We start from the raw sequence: 16,474 nt of genomic DNA on the forward strand, positions 1-16,474 counted from the left end.
TTGGCTACATCCGTCTTTTGAGACGCTGCGGGTCGTTCGGGTTCAATCTCTTCACGCTGAGCTGCTGGTGGCGAGACGCTGGCGGGGCATCGCCGTTGCCCATCTCGGCGTACGAGCACCTATACCATCGCACCTGATGCGTCAAAACGTAGATTTAATTGTAGATCCTTATCACACAAAGAATATTTGCTGGGCCTGGCTGGATGGTGCGTATGTTATTGGACAATTTTATAGTTTTGCATTCCGCTGCGCAAGACCGGAATCCAAGATAGCACAGGGAAATCACGAATACACATCTACCACCTTAATAACCTTTTTCCTGACACTGCTTGGTGTGCAATGTAACCAATTACCGCTGACTGGAACGGTTGCACCCAACCAACCGTAATCTGGGCTCGGCACACGCCATCGCTTCATCATGAGCACCAATTTTCGAAGGACTGCACTGGGTGCTTGCACCACGGTGGCCGCTGTCTACGCGGCTGCATTTACGGCAGTACGGGTGCGCCGCTGTCGGCATGCTTGCCCAGTTGTGGCGTTCGCTGGAGGCGGTGCGGGCTCTCACGTCTTCCCAGCAATTGCGATTGCAGAGGAGCTTCGAAAGCAATCCGTGGAGGTATGAGCGGCGAGGACGCCTACGTGCACTCGGTATGTAATCGGCCCACCGTCACTAAGCCAAAGTAAAAGGCAAATCCTCCATCCCACCATTGACCTCCCTGATGCATTTTCACCTGAACCGGACATACCACCCAACACGCTTCAGGGCAGCGTCATAGTCGCTGCCGTTCAATTTATCGCTGGACACTGCGAAGGGCAGTCTATGCCGCCTCGGAAAATAGCACATTGCCGATGCGCGCCCGCTGCCTTGTGCGTGGGCGCCGGAGCTTGCACTCATAGCCCATAGGGCGATTGCTGCTCTCCGCGGTGCCGGATGCCACATCAGACTGCTTACCGCTGTTGCGGATCCACCCGCCCGTCCACCCATTCACGGGCCCATTAACCACAGGCGGTGTTCCTGGGGGAGTCACGAGGACCTGAGCTGCACGTCGTACCGCAGTGCGGCTTCAAGCTGTATTGCATCTCCTCGGTGAGCTTGCAGCGCCCCCTGAAGAGCGTCAGCAACGCGCTGAACATATTCAGGTGGGCGAGGGGCCCTGGAGGGCGCGGAGGGGGCACAGACGGGATGTGGGCGAAGGGGGCTCGAGACCGCCTGCCCGTAGGATGCTGTTGACGGCATGTGGTGTCATCGCCCATTAGCTGGCTGGTTTTGGGTAAAGGGTCAAGGATGAAGGGCAAGTACCTGTGTTCTGTTTTACCCTTTTTTGGCGCCGTCCAGGTTCCCCCTGTGCGTGGCCCACAGCGCCTGGGCCCTGGTACGGGCCGGGCCCCATGTGCTGGTGGGTACAGGGGGCAAGGTGTCCGTACCGGCATGCGTGGCCGCGGCCGCACTGGTGAGCAACGGCAGGACGTGTATGGGTACGGGCGCGGGGAGAACTGTTTCCAGAGCGCGGTATCCGCAACCTAGGCAGCGGCGGCACGGGCGCACACGGCGGGCGGGATGGGGGGTCTTTTCTATGGTCACATGGTGGTGTGGTGATGGGAAGGTGAGGGAATATATATATACATATATGTTAGTTAGGAAAACACGGAGGCGGATGAAACGTTCTTCCTTGATGATGATGAAGATGCTGCCGGCGGAGGGACCGCCGCCGCTGCGATGTGGGAGCCATCCGGGGCGCCGGGGACAGGAGGGCCCGTGGTGAACCCCCTGACCTGGTGGGGCGCGGGCTGGCCTGGGAACTGTCACATTTTTCCGTTTCACCAGATGTGGCTGAATGTGCTGTGGCATCTATCGGCCGCTGATGTGCACCAACGCCCCGCTCTCTATCTCAGGGTATACCACTGGTCTTGTACGAGCCCAACGCCCAGGCCGGGGCTGCCAACCAGGCCCTGCACGTCATCGCACGACAGACACTGTTGGCGTACGACAGCGCGGCAGCAGGGCTGCGTTACAAGGATAGGTTCGTCCCTGAGAAGGTCTGACGCCCGCACCGCACCGCATCTTCAGCTTCCTGGGCGCCATGTGAACTGTGTGCCCTGTACACGCCGTATGCACGCCCCCGGCCCCCGATGCCCCGGAAACGCTGGGTTCTATCGCTGTGTGTGTTGTTCTGCTGCGTGTTGTTCGCTGCGCCTCAGGTGTGTGGTGGTGGGTCCTGCGGTGCGGAGCGATGTGCTTGACTGTGTGTGGGGCGGCCAGGGGGCCGTCAGGCGGCGGCGGCGGAAGGCGCGGGCGGCGCTGGGGGTGACCGGTCGGGGCACCCGGTTACTGCTGGTGCTGGGTGGCTCCGGGGGCTGCGGGTACTTGAACTGTGCGGTCAACAACGCGCTACCGCAGCTGGCTGGGGTACCAGGTGGGCCGGGGTTGGGGCCCTGCCCGGTTCGACTGGGTGCTGCTGGAATGGTGGCGTTGGTGGTGGTGGTGTTCTTGTCGCTAGTGGACGGTGGTGGTGGAGGCGCATGCTGGCGGTTGGGAGCGATACGGACGGGAGCATGTGTCTTGGGGAGACTGCCGTTCACTCAAAAGCTCAATTAAAACGTGTAGTTGGGCCGGAGGAAAAAGGTGGCAATGCTCAAGGAGTGCTGTCAATCAGACACGCACACGGCGCGAATGGTTGCCGGGGGGGGATAGGGCCGGAGGGGAAGAGGAAGGTGGAAATGCGCGTATTGAGGCAGGTGGGGCAGATCAGCAATATATCAGAACGTGAGCCCCACCGAGGTGGTGCCTTTAGGGGGGAGAGATCGGCTGAAATGCCGACCTGGGGCTTTCCCCCGTGTCGGCGCCTTGCCCAGCCGGCCATCCAGAGGGCGATGAGAGCTCTCCAGGCTGACCTTTACCGCTGGTCGCGACATCACACAACCTTCCCCCCAAAGCCTCTATCCCCCTATAGTCCCTTCAACGTTCTTGTGTGTCGGCCATTGTTTATTTGACTTAAAGAGTTTTATTCCCCAAACCCGGTGGACCCGTTGTGACTTGTTTTTCTTCGATATTCGTATTCGTTTCGCCCTCCTGAACCCCCTTGGGGGGGTTTCCTCTGTGGAACTCAGTCAGGCCCCGGTCCGGGGTCCCCCAACCCCGCGTGTGGCCCCTGCGGCGGTTGCAGGGTTACACGTCTTGTGGCAGACCGGCGCCAAGCAGTACGTGTCGTACTCTGCTGGATATGCGGCCAGCCTGCCAAGGTGCGCTCTTTGCCTTGATGACCAAAGCAGCTGAAGGCCGTACACACCCTTGTCCAGGGCCTTGTCCAGGAGTCCGCTTCGCTTTTGTTTTCTTTTGCCCGCCACATATCGACTACTGAGCCGACGACGAGGCAGCGCGGTCATTAGAAGACACCTGGGGGGATGTTGATGCCACCGGGCTGAGTGGCACCTCAACTTGAGTGTTTAAATCGTTTTTGCGCCCTGGGTTAATTTGTTGGTGACCAATTGGTTACTGTATGTGAGCGTGTTCAATGGTAACCACCTTTCAAAAATATTTTTTCCAGTGCTGTCACTCCACAAAAACACACATTTGCCCCGGCGCCGCGGCACTGCTGACTGTGTTTCGTAACACCCACATCGCGAGGGCTTGGCAACCGTGTTTAGGGACATTTTCAAATATTAAGCCATTACACGCCCATAGAATACTGAATTACTTGTAAAGGACAAGCCATCTGAGCAAGCTTTCATCAACTTCGACTCTGCGTACGGCAACACGTTCCTGAGCCGAACTCAGCAAGCCATCACAGCTTTCATGGGAAGCGTAAATTCATTTTCGGGCGTGGTCACTCCCGGGGGGGGGGTGTCACTCCCTGGGGGGGAGTCTGCGGCCCAATTTCCTTGCGACCACCAGGCTACTGGCAGTTTCATAGTGACGACCTCCTCCCGGAAGGGAATTAAATCTCAATTAATCAGTTTAATCAGTTAAATCTCATTAGTAACCACTTTTAAAAGCACTTTTATATTTGACCGCCGGATACCTTATAAGTGTGTGTATGTGTGTTCTGTTACATATCGATCCGGGCGGGAACGACCGCCGAAGCTTTAGCGGGAGGAGAGGGGCGTGGGGGGTCCCCGCAGCCCCCTCCTGCTCGTCCCAGGGCGCGCGACCCACCCTGTTCTCTGACTCACGTAATCCACGATGATGAAGGAGCGCACGGTGGCTACGAAGGCCCTCTCGCAACCAACCTCAGCCCGCCCCACGTGTGTATGTGCGGGGGGGGAGCCAAGGCGCCCCCGAGCTGCTGCCCCACCGATACGGCGGAAGAGGGACCGACAAGGGGCGGGAGGGAACGAGGACATGAGAAAAGCCTTATTTCACCCTCATATGTCCCACCCAGTCTCCCACCCAGCAGTCTCACACACGCACAGCATGCTCACGCGCACACACGTACACACACACACTCACTCACGGGCCAGTCCGTGCGTATGTCATGCGTGCATCTTTTCGTTACCGGCCGAAGCAGCGATTCTTCTCCCTCATAGCCTCGCACGCAGAGACACACAGACTCACACGCAACCTCCTCCGCCGCTGCAGCGTCCGCTGCGTACCCTTCCTGCCGGAGCCGGGTTCCGCACTGTTAGCCGCTGACCTGGTGCTGTCACGTGCCGGTGCCTCAACCGTATCTGAGCTGGGCGCGGTGGGTGTCCCCGCGCTGCTGGTGCCCTCCCCGGCCGTCAGCAACGAGCAGCAGACCGCAAACGCCCGAGTCCTGGTGGACAAAAGTGAGTGTGTGAGAGCTCGAGTGGTTGGGGGGTTGTTGGGTTTCGCGGGGTGAGAGGTGCTCGGATGGCAGAGGCACGAAGCACCAGACCGTGCTGGTGTAGAGGAGTTGAAGATCGTTAGTGCCCTAGTGCGGAAGAGAGTGTGTGGTCGAGGAAGGTAAGGGGGAGTGTCACGAAGCCGTGAGGGGTACGAGAGGCCCGGGGTGCTTGAGAGGGGGCGCATGAGGGCGCGAGAGATGTCACCATGTTGCACGGTTTACTCTATAAGGGTGTAAGTGGCGAACGGATAGTCCGGGGGATGAATACGTGGCCCACAGCAATAAGCTCTCCTGCCGGACACCTGGTCTTGGGTCGAAGGCAGGCTGGGTGGGCATGGTTCTGTGTCTCGCCCTGTGTCTGGCCGCTCCTTGCGGTTGTTGTTGTTGTTGTTGTTATTACAAGGTCGTGGGTGCGTTCCCCGTACACACCTGCAAACCACCCTAATACGAGCCGAGGGCTCAAGGGCTGCCAATTCGCCTATAAGCACCATCCTACCTCGCACTTCCAACGAAACAAGTAATGAAGGATACTAACGACCAAAGGGAATGTTCGCAGTTTGGGCAGAGGGTGCGTCGCGTTGCGTCATGTGTGTATGTATGTATGTGTGCGTATGTTACGAGTGTTGTACCGACCTTCCCAAGGGCAGGGCGATGAGGCTGTGCGTGTGGCCCCGCAGATCAGGCGGTGCTAGTGCCGCAGGTGGAGGTGGATGAGGGCGGTCTCGCCCCGCACCTGCTGCCGCTGCTCACCCCAACAGACGGCAGGCGACTGGCGGGCATGCGGTGGGGCGGAGGCGGAGGCGGAGAGGCGATTGCGGCGAGGGCAGCTGCGCTAGTAGGAGGGTCAAGCGGGGGAGATGGGGGCGAAGGGGCGGCGCTGTGCAGCCGCAGCAGCAGCTGCGTCACCGGGGCCGTCCGGTGTCGTGAGGCACTTATGCGGCACATTCGGACGTGATCGGACAGCTAGGCTAGGGGTGTATGGCTACGTATGTGAGGGTGTGAGAGCGAGCGTGTGTGTGTGTGCGTGTGCGCGATAGCGTTGTGGTAGTCTTTCCAGTTTGAGGGGAATTGCGGTAGTGGAGGATTCTGCATGTATTGGTCGCTCCAGCCTCAGCGTGGTGACTAGGTTGTCAGGCATAGGTAGGTGGTTGCCTAAATAGGCGGGTGGGGTAATCGGCTGTGAGGTAGGCGGGTAATTGGTAGTTGGTCGGCAGCCTGACAGGTGGGTAGCTGGGTTGGTCCTGGAACCCGCTCCACACACACGGAGGTCAGAGCCGGGCCAGATCCCACTTCCCCTGCCTCCCTTCATACCACACACGAACACTCTACGACATGTGTCTCTGGGCCGATATTGAAGAAATCCAATATCAGGTGTGAACAGGAATCAGACGAGGTCTGGAGGGCCAAATGACTGAGATGTTGGCCAGGGAAGCAGGATCATGGAGGTCGTCCACAGACAGGCCAGGCAGGCAGACGGATGGACGGAGTTAATGACAAGCTCGCCCGTATTGAGCACTGCAAACGTTTCCACAGGTCTTCTAGTCGATGTACGCTATATATGTAAGCGTAGCCCTGCCGATCAACCAGGGCCGAATCCCCGCATCACCACATTTGCCCCCCCCCCCCGACCGCACTCCGGCGTCCAGACGGGGGTCATGTGTGGATTTGAGCTCACAGCAAAAAACAACAGGTCGCCACAACACATGCAACAAGCGTTAATAACCATCTCAGAATCCAAAACGCCTTCAGTAACGGGCCAAAACGCGAATGAAAACCGCCAAAACGGGAACGAAAACTGCCAAAACTCCCATAACGCCTGTAATGACAGCGCCTCGGAGCATCCCCGTTGTAAGAAATAACTGGGGAATACTGCAAATTTTCTACATTCATTCTCTAAAAAAGAAAAGAAATCAGCCGATGTCAAGTGAGCTTGCCCGCTCTCCTTCCTTTTCTGCATTTGAAACACTACTTTTGTCCCAAACGTAAACTTATTTGCGTATAGTCATTCCTCGATCGGTTGATACTTATCATTAAAGCCCAGGAGCCAAGGGCGCTGCTAGAACACCGCTGCGGCGCTGCGCTAATTGGTTCCACTGAACACGTCTTTCCAGGCACGTACCGCATACACTGCGTGAAAAAAACTATGACCCGTTGGCCACGTTAACTTGAAAAGAACACCACTCGCAGTTAGCACCTAGTCAGCCATCCATCGCAAGTCATCTTTGTTTTCGTAAGCTCCACCGCTAAGCTCGTCCCCAGTCCGCGCCCTCCGCGCCCTCCGCGACAGTGTCTTCTTCCTGTGCCTGTGGACTCCTCGCGTTGTGCTGCTCCATAGACCTGGGGGGAGGCAGCGGCAACAGGATGCAGCCCAGAAAATATGATATCGTCGTTGCATTTTTTCTAGGGTGCTGTACCCGTTAACCAGCTGCAACGGGGGCAGGGTGAGTCGAACCTCAAGCCAACCAAAGGCAGTTGCTTCGGGTTGTGTCGTCATAATTGTGCATTACTCCAAGCCAACCCAGCTCAACCCAAGCATCATCTGATGCTTCGTGCTTAGTTGTTAGTACTTAGTACTATGTACTTAGCCAGCCGGGCAGCACATGACTGAGCGGGCTGCCCGGTTTTCCTTCCCCTTCAGCGCCCCCAAGCAAGCGCCGCAGACGCACGGGTCAGTGCCCACCAGAGGAAATCGTTCAGCTGTTCCATGATGGCCGTATCCAAAGACTCCACCTGCCGCATGTGTGGGAAGGCAGGGGTAGGGGGGATGTGTGGCGAGAGAGAGGGAGGGAGGGGGAGGAACCTGAAGCGCCCTCACGGCGGTTAGTGGTGGCGATGAGCAGCGCCGCCATGTCGCTCATCACCACCAAACCTACGGACAAGGGGAATCCTACTGTTTAACTTAAAACAAAGCACTGTGATGGTCCCAAAAGATGTCAACACAGTGTGATTTCTGCCCAGTGCTCAAAATAATGTAGTGCGACAAAGGGAAGGAAAGGCGCCACAAACTGTGTGGAGGGCAAAGGCTGCTGGGCCCCCAGCCAGCCATCCGACCCCCCTCCGTGTACAGGCGCAGTACCCTTTCTTTACCCCCCGGGCGATGCGCTGCCGACCGCCTTCCCCTCCCTCGGCCTAGTGGGCCCATCCCCCATCCCTCCCTCCCGCTCACTGCATACACCACATCCGCCACCATCTTCTCCCGCTCCCGCTCCCTCTCCCCCACGGGAAGAGCTGCCACACACGCGGGGTCCACGGACACGGCCACATCTACCACATCGTGGTTGTCCTTGTTGCACATGGTCACTCTTCAGGCCAGTAGGAGGGGGGTGGTAGGCGGGCACAGGCAGCAGGGGGCAGCCGGAGGCGATGAGCCAAAAAGGTGGGAGAGCGCGCAGGGCCCGATGCTCTTCTGCCCACCTATCCGCCCTAAGTACACCCGAAGGAGGCGCCGCTGTTCAGCGCGCATCCAGCAGTCCGCAGTGTCCCTAAACCCTCCCGCCGCAACCCCAGATGTGAAAGTGCCAGGTATGTCCCAGGTAGCTGCAAGACGAGGCCGTGGCAGTGGCAGGGGCACGAGACCCGGAGGGGCCGCAGCACTCACTTGGCCTGCCCCGTGAAGATCTTGCCCTCCGCGGCCGGGGTGGTGGCCTCCCAGCCCAGATCCAGATCCAGTCGGTTACACCTGCAAACCACCACATGGCGGGGCGGGTGGGAAGGGACGCTGGGTTGGGAAGCTGGGGACGGGGTGCGGCTGCTCGGTACCCTATTGTGTGCCGCACCATCACATTGTGGGCACCGTCTAGGCCGTACACGGAGATGCGCCTTCAACGGAGTGGCAGCCGATGCGAAAGCGTAAGGACAGAGGGGCCCTGTTTGTTTGTTTGTTTGTTTGTTTGTTTGTTTGTTTGTGTACATGTTGGTCGTGACCCACAGAACAGGGGGGGCAGGTGTGATAGCGGCCCCCGGCTGAAGGAACCGCGGTCGCCGGGCAGAGCTGCTGATGGCTGTTGGCGTTGGGCTGGGGGGCCCCTCCTCACCTCATGGACTTGTCTCCTTCGGACATGTCCCCCCGGTACGACAGGAGCTGCGTCGTACGGCAAGCCACGCGAGGTGTGCGGTGCTTCAGGCCCACTAACTTCTGCCCCAGCTCGTCCAGCACCCATCCCTGACCATCTTCCGACATTGTCTCAAGCGCAAAGCAGTGCTCCTCACTTCCCGTGGTCGCGGGGTTGCGGCCCGTCGTATTGCTGCTGCAGGCCGCGAAGGCCATTTTCTGTTGGTGCACATGTTCGCGACGGTACAGAGGGACGCTTCAGGTTCCTCAACTAAAGGAGAATGAAAGGACACCTAAGTGAACATATTACATTAATAGTTCCCTGGCATGGATGATGAGCGGCACCCCGACCAAAAGCGGTCGTGGTTGCTGCGCCATGTCCCGGAAACCACAGCACGCGCCCACGAAAATTGCTAAGGGAGGGTGGTCATCATGACTGCACCTTTACAGGAGTAAATAATTATCCCATGGACACACGCTGGACCACGCACCGAAGTTACGGATTTAGTCCCTGTCGCGTCCATGTTCAGCTTCGGAACCGCAAGTGAACGGGGCTGCGCCCGCTGCCCCAAAAAAGCATCTTTCATAAGATACATTTCCCGGCCCGTGCGCCAGTCAGGATGTCCTAAAAATTGAGGGCTTTTTGTTTTCGCGGATATGTTCTTGGCGGTTAGTTTTCTGCACTTTCCGAAATGTCAATTTGAGTGTCCATGCATGCTACGTTAACACAGTAATTTTAAACTGTGCAAAAATTACTACATGCCGTTACAATACCCAGCAGGCAGGCTTCTAGTACCATGTTTCCTTCGCCGTGTGCCGACAAGGACTGCATCGTACTGACGCGACCTATCGGACTCGTAAATACAAAAAATGTACAATGCACAAAGCTGACACGCAACGCTGGTGACCTTATTAACAGCACTTAAGGCTACCTCCCCCGGCACAACCTTATTGCGCCCAACCCAGCCGACGTTGTCCCAAGTATTACTTAGCCGCCTTGGCGATAACTTCGCGCGCCTTCACAAACGCCGCTATCAAACCCCCCAACTGCAGCTTCTCGCTCGTGCTGTATGCGAGACGGTGCTCGACGTCCGCCATCCGCTCCACGAGCGCAATCTTGGCATGAACTGGCATGCTGGTCTTCATAATCCACCTGCGCAGGACGAATATTAAAAAAACTCCCTTTGCTTTTTCTACTGAGCTGCTGGGTCCCCTGCGGCATGAAAACCACAAATTTACCCCCGACCCAAGCCGACACAGACACACACACACACACATAGACGCACACACACACAGACATACGTACATACATGCCAACACCAGCTTGCAGTCCCAGTGCCCAGGGCATAGGCGCCGCCACCCGCTGTCTGGCGCTCTGGTCCCCTGGCCTCTTCCCTCCAAGTGGCAGTCTCCTGCACCCCCGCTGCTGGTCTGGTTCACCTATCAATCCCCATGACCCCCAGGACTCACGGGTGAAGCTCCCGCACGACGTCCACGAGCGCCACCCCGCGGTCCACCTGCAACTGAGTCACCTCTGCACCGGCGGGATATCAAAGTTACAGCCCGAGAAAAGCAGCCGAGGAAAAGACCGAACCCATGATGCTTAGCGCGAGCGACAAAAAGGGGCGCTGGCAGCCACTCCGTCTCATGCAGCCATACATTCATTCATACATACATACATACATACATACATACATACATACATACATACATGCAGCACACAGTTTCCATGCCGAGCCCATCTGCTGCCTTCCTCACCCATCCGTACGTCCCTTCCTCCACCATCATACCTCCACCCCCACACGTCCACGACGCCCCCCAGTCAGCCACTCACTCTCAAACACGTCCGCCACGGGCTCATTGAGCAGCCACGTGAGCACCTGGCTGATGTCAGCAGGCAGCGGGTTGCCCGTGCACAGGTACACCGCCTGCTGGTCCACAACGTCGAATGCCAGATGGCAAGACTGCGGGGAGCGGAGGGGGGGTGAGGGGGATGGGGGGGTGAGGGGGTGAGGAAGGGGGCGTATCACTTCAGACGGCCGGTATCGGGCACCTTGGGCCCGGGCCAAGGGCCACACCGTGATCCCCCAACAGGGACCGACCCGATCACTCCCGCCCCCTACCGGAGGGCTATCACCAGCTGCAGCTGCCACCCCTCCGGTATAAAGCCAACAGCCTGCCGGCCCAGGCCCCGGACACCAGACCCGACCCGACCCACCCCCGCCACCAAGGTTGCACCTGCAAGATATTTAGCGAGCGGCGCATGTCCCCGTTGCCCAGCTCCACCACCGCGTCAAGAGCCCCGGAACCAAGATTCACTCTGCGGAAGGGCAGGAGACAATCAGCGAGGGAGAGAGGGGGGCCCGGGAAGAACCCGGAGGGCACGTTCACACCCCGGCCGGCAGGGAGGCCGGGAATGTTCGCCTGGGCGTATCTAATGAGGGCTCGGTGGCCAGATCGATGGAGGGAGGGATGCCTAACAATGAGGCGAGGGTTCGGTGAAGTGCAACTCCCAGCCCCCAGGACAATCAACAGCTGGACGTCCCACCGCGGTGCCGTTATCACTTGGGAGGAGGTGGGACAGCTCAGCAGGCAGTGCACCCAGGGGCCAGGGGCGTCTATGGTCGGCCAATCACTGTGAGACCGTGTAGCCGGGGAAGCTGCCCTGGTGCTCTTCCAACCCCATTCGTCACCGCCCACACCACTCCACTCCACTCCCCTCTCCTCCACCCGGCCACTCACCGCTCCGTGCTCGCCACGTACTGCAGCCGCTCATGTACGAACTGGGGGTCCAGGGGGGCAAACCTGCGGGTGCAGAGTAGGGGAGCACGGCGGCAGCGCGGCGATCAGCGCCCGCCCCTCCAATCATTTCTCAAGCACGTGTCGCCTCTTCAAGATGTATCTAAATATAACTAAAAACTAGTTACAACAGTGCTCGTGAAAATTTTTATATATACCTCAACCCCGTCCGGTACTCTCCTGATGTCATGCTTGGGTCATGCTTGGCTCGTTTTCTCCTTTCCTCCCTTCCCCCTTTCCTCTTGGCCGCACCTGAACTTGGTGCATCGAGACTGCAGTGCAGGGATGACCTTGGACACGTAGTTGCAGATGAGGCAGAAGCGGGCGTTGCGGGTGTACTTCTCAATCACTGCGACAAACCCGCCATCCACCGGGGAGGAGAGGTTGGTGTATGGAGTGACCAATGCCACGACAATGGCCGTACACGGCGGGGGCCGGAGTTGAGCCCACGCCGAGGAGGGGCCCCTCTCATAATGTGGGACATTGTGGGCTCCCGATCAATCAAAGGTCACTTCAATATGTTTACAGTGTTGTTGTTCACAAAGCTTCCAACACCCGAACAATGACTCTTGCATCAATGCCCTAGGGATGGGCCATACATACATACATTACATACATGCATGCATACATAACATAAATAGCAATTACACTTGGCCAGTGAACAAAAATGTCTGTAAAGCTATATACAGAGAGATGGACAGACAGACAAACAGACAGACAGGGAAAGGGCTCCTTCCCACCAGGGCCCTTCGCACTAGGTTTTACACAAGGTCCGGCCTTCCTCTCCTGGCCCTTTCCTCCCTCCTCACCCCTCCCCCACCTTTTAGTACGCAAACCCGCACGGTCATCTTCGCGCGTTCTATTACGACATGATATGACGTGCACTGTCCACCGATGTCCTTAAGACGGCCCTCTCCTAGGGGGAGCCCCATCTCCTATCTCAGGGCCGCACCTCGTCGCAATGCAAACTGGGCATCGTTGGTCATGGCGTCGCACTCATCCAGTATGATGAGCTTGAACTTGTTGCTGGTCGGGAGGAGGGCGGTCGGGTGGCGAGGGGAGGGAAGGGGCGCGGAGAGGGGGTTGGAGAGGGGAAGGGGAGGAGCTCCAAGCCCGCCAAGGACTCTCAAGGCCCAAACACCGGCGGCCCCCGCAGTACCCGATCTGATCTGAATTACCTGGTCTCAGGAGTGAGTGAGTGTGTGTGTGAGTGAGAGAGCGTGAGGGGACGTGAGAGCATACGAGGGTGCGAGGCGGTGTGTTGAGAGGCTCTGTAAGTGAGAGAGCGCACCGCCGCATCACATCACATCACATTACGTAAATAACATGCTGGTGACCGTTTGGCTGGCTACCACCGGCATACCGAGGTAACGTTTCGTCAGCCCAACTCCAATCGGTTAGTTGGGTCCTGTTGTAAGCAAGATACACACATACACGCAGCATGGAAACCCTCCTCGCACACCTGAAGATGGTCCGTGTGGACGCAAAGTCCTGGATCTCCTGCCGCACAACGCTGATGCCTCGCTCGTCCGACGCGTTCAGCTCCAGTGTCATATTGGCCATTGAGCTGCCGTATATTTGACGAGCCACCGCTAAGATGGTGGACGTCTTGCCGGTGCCGGGGGGACCGTACAGCAGCAGATGCGGCAACCGGTTCTCGTTGGTGAGCCGTTTTACTGCGATTGGGGGGATAAGGCCCAACCGAGTTCAGGGCGGTTGGGCAACAGGGGCAACAACGTTAGGTTGCTTTCAGGGCTGCAGAGCTCAAATAGCTTCGGATTGCGATCCCAATAGCGATAACCGGGGCACTCTGACGTCAGACTGCATTGACTGGGACCCGTCTTCCGCCGGAGGGGTCTGCTCGTCAAACCTGGTCACACATAATTTTGTGGGAGGCAGGTTTCATCTACCCCGATGGCTCGCCGCTGAACGGGAGCGGTCTTGCTTGCTCCCTCCTCCCGTCTTACTCGTATCAATAATCTGCTTGTGCGCTGCCACCTCATCCAGACTTTTAGGTCGATACTTCTCCACCCATGGCGCGTTACGGCCATCAACCGTTCCGTCCGTTCGCAACCGTGAGCTTGGAGCTGCCAAGGCCTCGTCTAGGTTGGCCATGGCCGTGATGTCTTGTCGACCGACCTCCATAGTGCTTACAGTCCGTCGCCTAAGGTAAGTCCCGGGTTGGGCGGAAAAGGCGCGCTGCCGGTCCCCCAGGTGCTTTCGACGGCAGCTTCCACGTAACGATTAGATTTTCAAATTTGGCAGCGTTCTTGCCATGACGAAATTGCTGCTACGCCTGGCAGAGGCGAGCGTATAAAACGTGATATGACTTGTTCCAGCTTCAAGTTTAATACTCAACCATGCATCGGCGCAATCGTAACAATATGCTTGCGGGAACAATCTCCGAGGGTTACGGCTTTGCAAGCTTTTTTATTGTACGACGTCCCGCCAAATTCCCGAGTAATACGCTAACAACCCGCAAGCTTACTTGGGCTGATGTAGGTACAGTCAGAATGGCTTGACTGTAACCTTTGTCTCGTAAAGTTTATACATAAAATGAGCATTGGTGCAAGAGTACCAGTTTTGGACTTGCTCCAAAAACTGGTAGCAGGGAAGCGCCTGCTTGGAGTTGCTGTTACTCAACATAGCGTTGAAGTTGCAGTGCTTGGCCCACCTTATGAAGCTGCTACGTCGGTGCGGTCGGTACCTTACTGCTACCCCTTCTCCTCCTCCTGCCATTCCTTCAAGCACGCCTTCCTTCAATCCCATAGTGCTTTGGATGTAGGACGGGCAGATTTCTTTCACCGGAGGAACTTCAGGCTGCGTTAAACGAAACGAAGGTCTGTAAGACAAAGGGAGGCCTTGAACATCTCATGTACCTCAGGACCCGGAACACAATTCTGGGGCCAGGCCCTTCGTATCCCCCCTCATATAGCACGTGCATGAGCGTGCGTTCTGGTGGCAGGCGCTCGGTCGAAGCAAAGGCAATCATTTTCTTAAGGAGGTGCCGAGCTGCACCTGGTCGAAATGAAACATGGCCGCTGTCCCACACCGCCTAGCGGTCAGGCCTTAATTCCCTGGAGCCGACTGCCTCCTCTGACTCCCCAGGGAACAGAGAGAGACAGCGATGTGGGACATGGGACGATATTGCTGTACGGTATTGGAGTGTATTGATGGCTTTATTCCTGGTGTCCCCCGAGCGGCGTATCAGGCAGCACCCGGGCGCGACCTTAAGAGCAATCCGGACTCCCTACACCGCTGCCGCTGCCACTCCCACTGCCGCTGCCACTGCCGCTGCCACTGCCATGCCGGTACCCATCTGTTATCATTCAGTTAGTCAGTGAGACCCCTGGGCTGCTCCATCGCCACCACCACCGCCTCTTTCAATGCCCACCCTCCTCATCCTTCTGACCCCCTGCGGTGTGCGGCCTCCCTTTGAAGGCGGAGGCGGTAGTGCTGGGAGGCTCGGGTGCCTTCCGTACGGATGGATCCACGCAGCTAGGTGTACGGAAGCTCATCTCGGGGCTGCAGGGCCTTGTGTACGACAGTGACTGGCTGCCTAGTCCATCTCGGTCACACATGCCCACACAGGCGGTCCCCATCTGGCTCTGGTAGGTGGGGTTAGGGGGCCCTCCCGGGGACTGCGGGCTCCCGCGACAACCCGCATGCCACATAAGTCGTGTGCGAGGTGGCTGCTGCCGGCGACTGGTCATCCAGAGCATGAGGTCAATCAAAACACCCCAGCTGCAATCCTGTTGGGAGGCGCCGCAGCCTGCCAACTTTGGGCCCCTTGGAGCAGTGGTCAGCATGTCGCCCCCCTGCCCCGGCCGCAGAGGAGAGGCCCTCCTCCGGGGCTCTCTGCTCGCTAGGTGCTACTGCACCGCCTTTACCTCCCCCTGCTGCTGCACCGCCCGGGCAGTTGCATCCTGGATCTGGACGGCTGCAGTTGGTGTGCTTTGGACGTGTCAGCATCTGGCCCCACTTGTTTTCGTGCCGCATATGATTTCCCCCTCCGCCTCCCCCTACTTCTGCTGCCCCCGCTCCCCTCCCTCCCGCTCCCTGTGGCTGCAGCCGGCGCGGTCAGGACGATGCGGCCCTAATGGTGGTGGAGCACGTGCGGGTGGGTTTCCGGTGGCCGAGAGAAGAAGGCCGGGTAGGGGGGGAGAGCAGGGGGAAGCAATCGCCGACCTGAGCAACCTGAGGAACACTCCCCCCCGGTTGGAAACCCCAAGAGGAGGAAGGAGAGAGTGAGAGGGCCCTGGGCTGTTGGGGTTTAGGGTTTTAGCCAGCCAGCTGCCTGCCTGCCTGCCTGCCTGCCTGGCTTCTAGAAGGGAAAGACACAATTGGGTTGCCCCGACCGACGCGTAGCAGCTAAGGAGCGGTGACGCCGGCCTCTGCCGGCCACCTGCACGGGTCCTGCAGCGTTGGCGGGGGGCCTCCTCTGTCGCGTGGAGAGTGGTGGGGACGGAGACGGAGGCGGAGGGGTTGGTGTACAGAAAGCACATCCTGTCACTCTGTTGCGCTGTGGGTGTATGTATGTATGTATGTATGTATGCATATGTGTATGTATGTATGTATTTGCACATCCCATCCCATGACTAGGCATTCTTTATTCCGCTATGCACTATGTCTTGCCGTACCTTGTCCTGTATATGGTTCCACACATCCACACACACCTCTCCGCAGGCTCACACCACCGCCCAGCAGCGCACGATGCTCAGGGGCCTGGCTGAGGCGCGGTAGAGGGGCAGGCTGGGGATGAACGCGGCCGCGGGGGGGATGGAGATGGGGGAGGTGGCTGTGGATGAGATGGAGATGGTTC

At 58.2% G+C, this 16,474-nt stretch overlaps 4 protein-coding genes across 4 annotated transcripts; 2 read left to right on the plus strand and 2 right to left on the minus strand.

The window, feature by feature from the left end:
• Positions 1-418: 418 nt before the first annotated feature.
• VOLCADRAFT_118337 (uncharacterized protein) lies at positions 419-6,521 on the plus strand (the record flags this gene model as incomplete). The annotated part of the gene is made up of 9 exons (XM_002953363.1): positions 419-502; positions 1,007-1,140; positions 1,337-1,451; positions 1,894-2,021; positions 2,200-2,414; positions 3,165-3,240; positions 4,577-4,764; positions 5,480-5,585; positions 6,449-6,521. 9 exons carry the CDS (start codon positions 419-421, stop codon positions 6,519-6,521), a joined length of 1,119 nt encoding a protein of 372 aa, XP_002953409.1.
• Positions 6,522-7,045: 524 nt separating this feature from the next.
• On the minus strand, positions 7,046-9,069 carry VOLCADRAFT_94184 (uncharacterized protein; the record flags this gene model as incomplete). Its single annotated transcript, XM_002953460.1, has 5 exons — positions 7,046-7,139; positions 7,483-7,532; positions 7,969-8,104; positions 8,401-8,481; positions 8,837-9,069. 5 exons carry the CDS (start codon positions 9,067-9,069, stop codon positions 7,046-7,048), a joined length of 594 nt encoding a protein of 197 aa, XP_002953506.1.
• A 536-nt stretch (positions 9,070-9,605) lies between these two features.
• On the minus strand, positions 9,606-14,045 carry rfc5 (DNA replication factor C complex subunit 5). Its single transcript, XM_002953461.1, has 9 exons — positions 13,620-14,045; positions 13,115-13,328; positions 12,605-12,678; positions 11,905-12,001; positions 11,596-11,658; positions 11,092-11,173; positions 10,688-10,817; positions 10,324-10,387; positions 9,606-10,006 (listed from the first exon to the last, which is right to left on the minus strand). The coding sequence occupies exons 1-9, from the start codon at positions 13,795-13,797 to the stop codon at positions 9,838-9,840; spliced, it is 1,071 nt and encodes a 356-aa protein (XP_002953507.1). The 5' UTR covers positions 13,798-14,045; the 3' UTR covers positions 9,606-9,837.
• Positions 14,046-14,423: 378 nt separating this feature from the next.
• On the plus strand, positions 14,424-16,395 carry VOLCADRAFT_94187 (uncharacterized protein; the record flags this gene model as incomplete). The annotated part of the gene is made up of 5 exons (XM_002953364.1): positions 14,424-14,492; positions 15,094-15,263; positions 15,724-15,772; positions 16,075-16,176; positions 16,339-16,395. Coding segments are annotated over 5 exons (447 nt in total), but the record flags the coding sequence as incomplete, so codon positions are not given.
• Between the last annotated feature and the right edge of the window lie 79 nt (positions 16,396-16,474).

Source organism: Volvox carteri (assembly GCF_000143455.1).
Source record: "Volvox carteri f. nagariensis unplaced genomic scaffold VOLCAscaffold_36, whole genome shotgun sequence".
NCBI lineage: Eukaryota > Viridiplantae > Chlorophyta > Chlorophyceae > Chlamydomonadales > Volvocaceae > Volvox > Volvox carteri.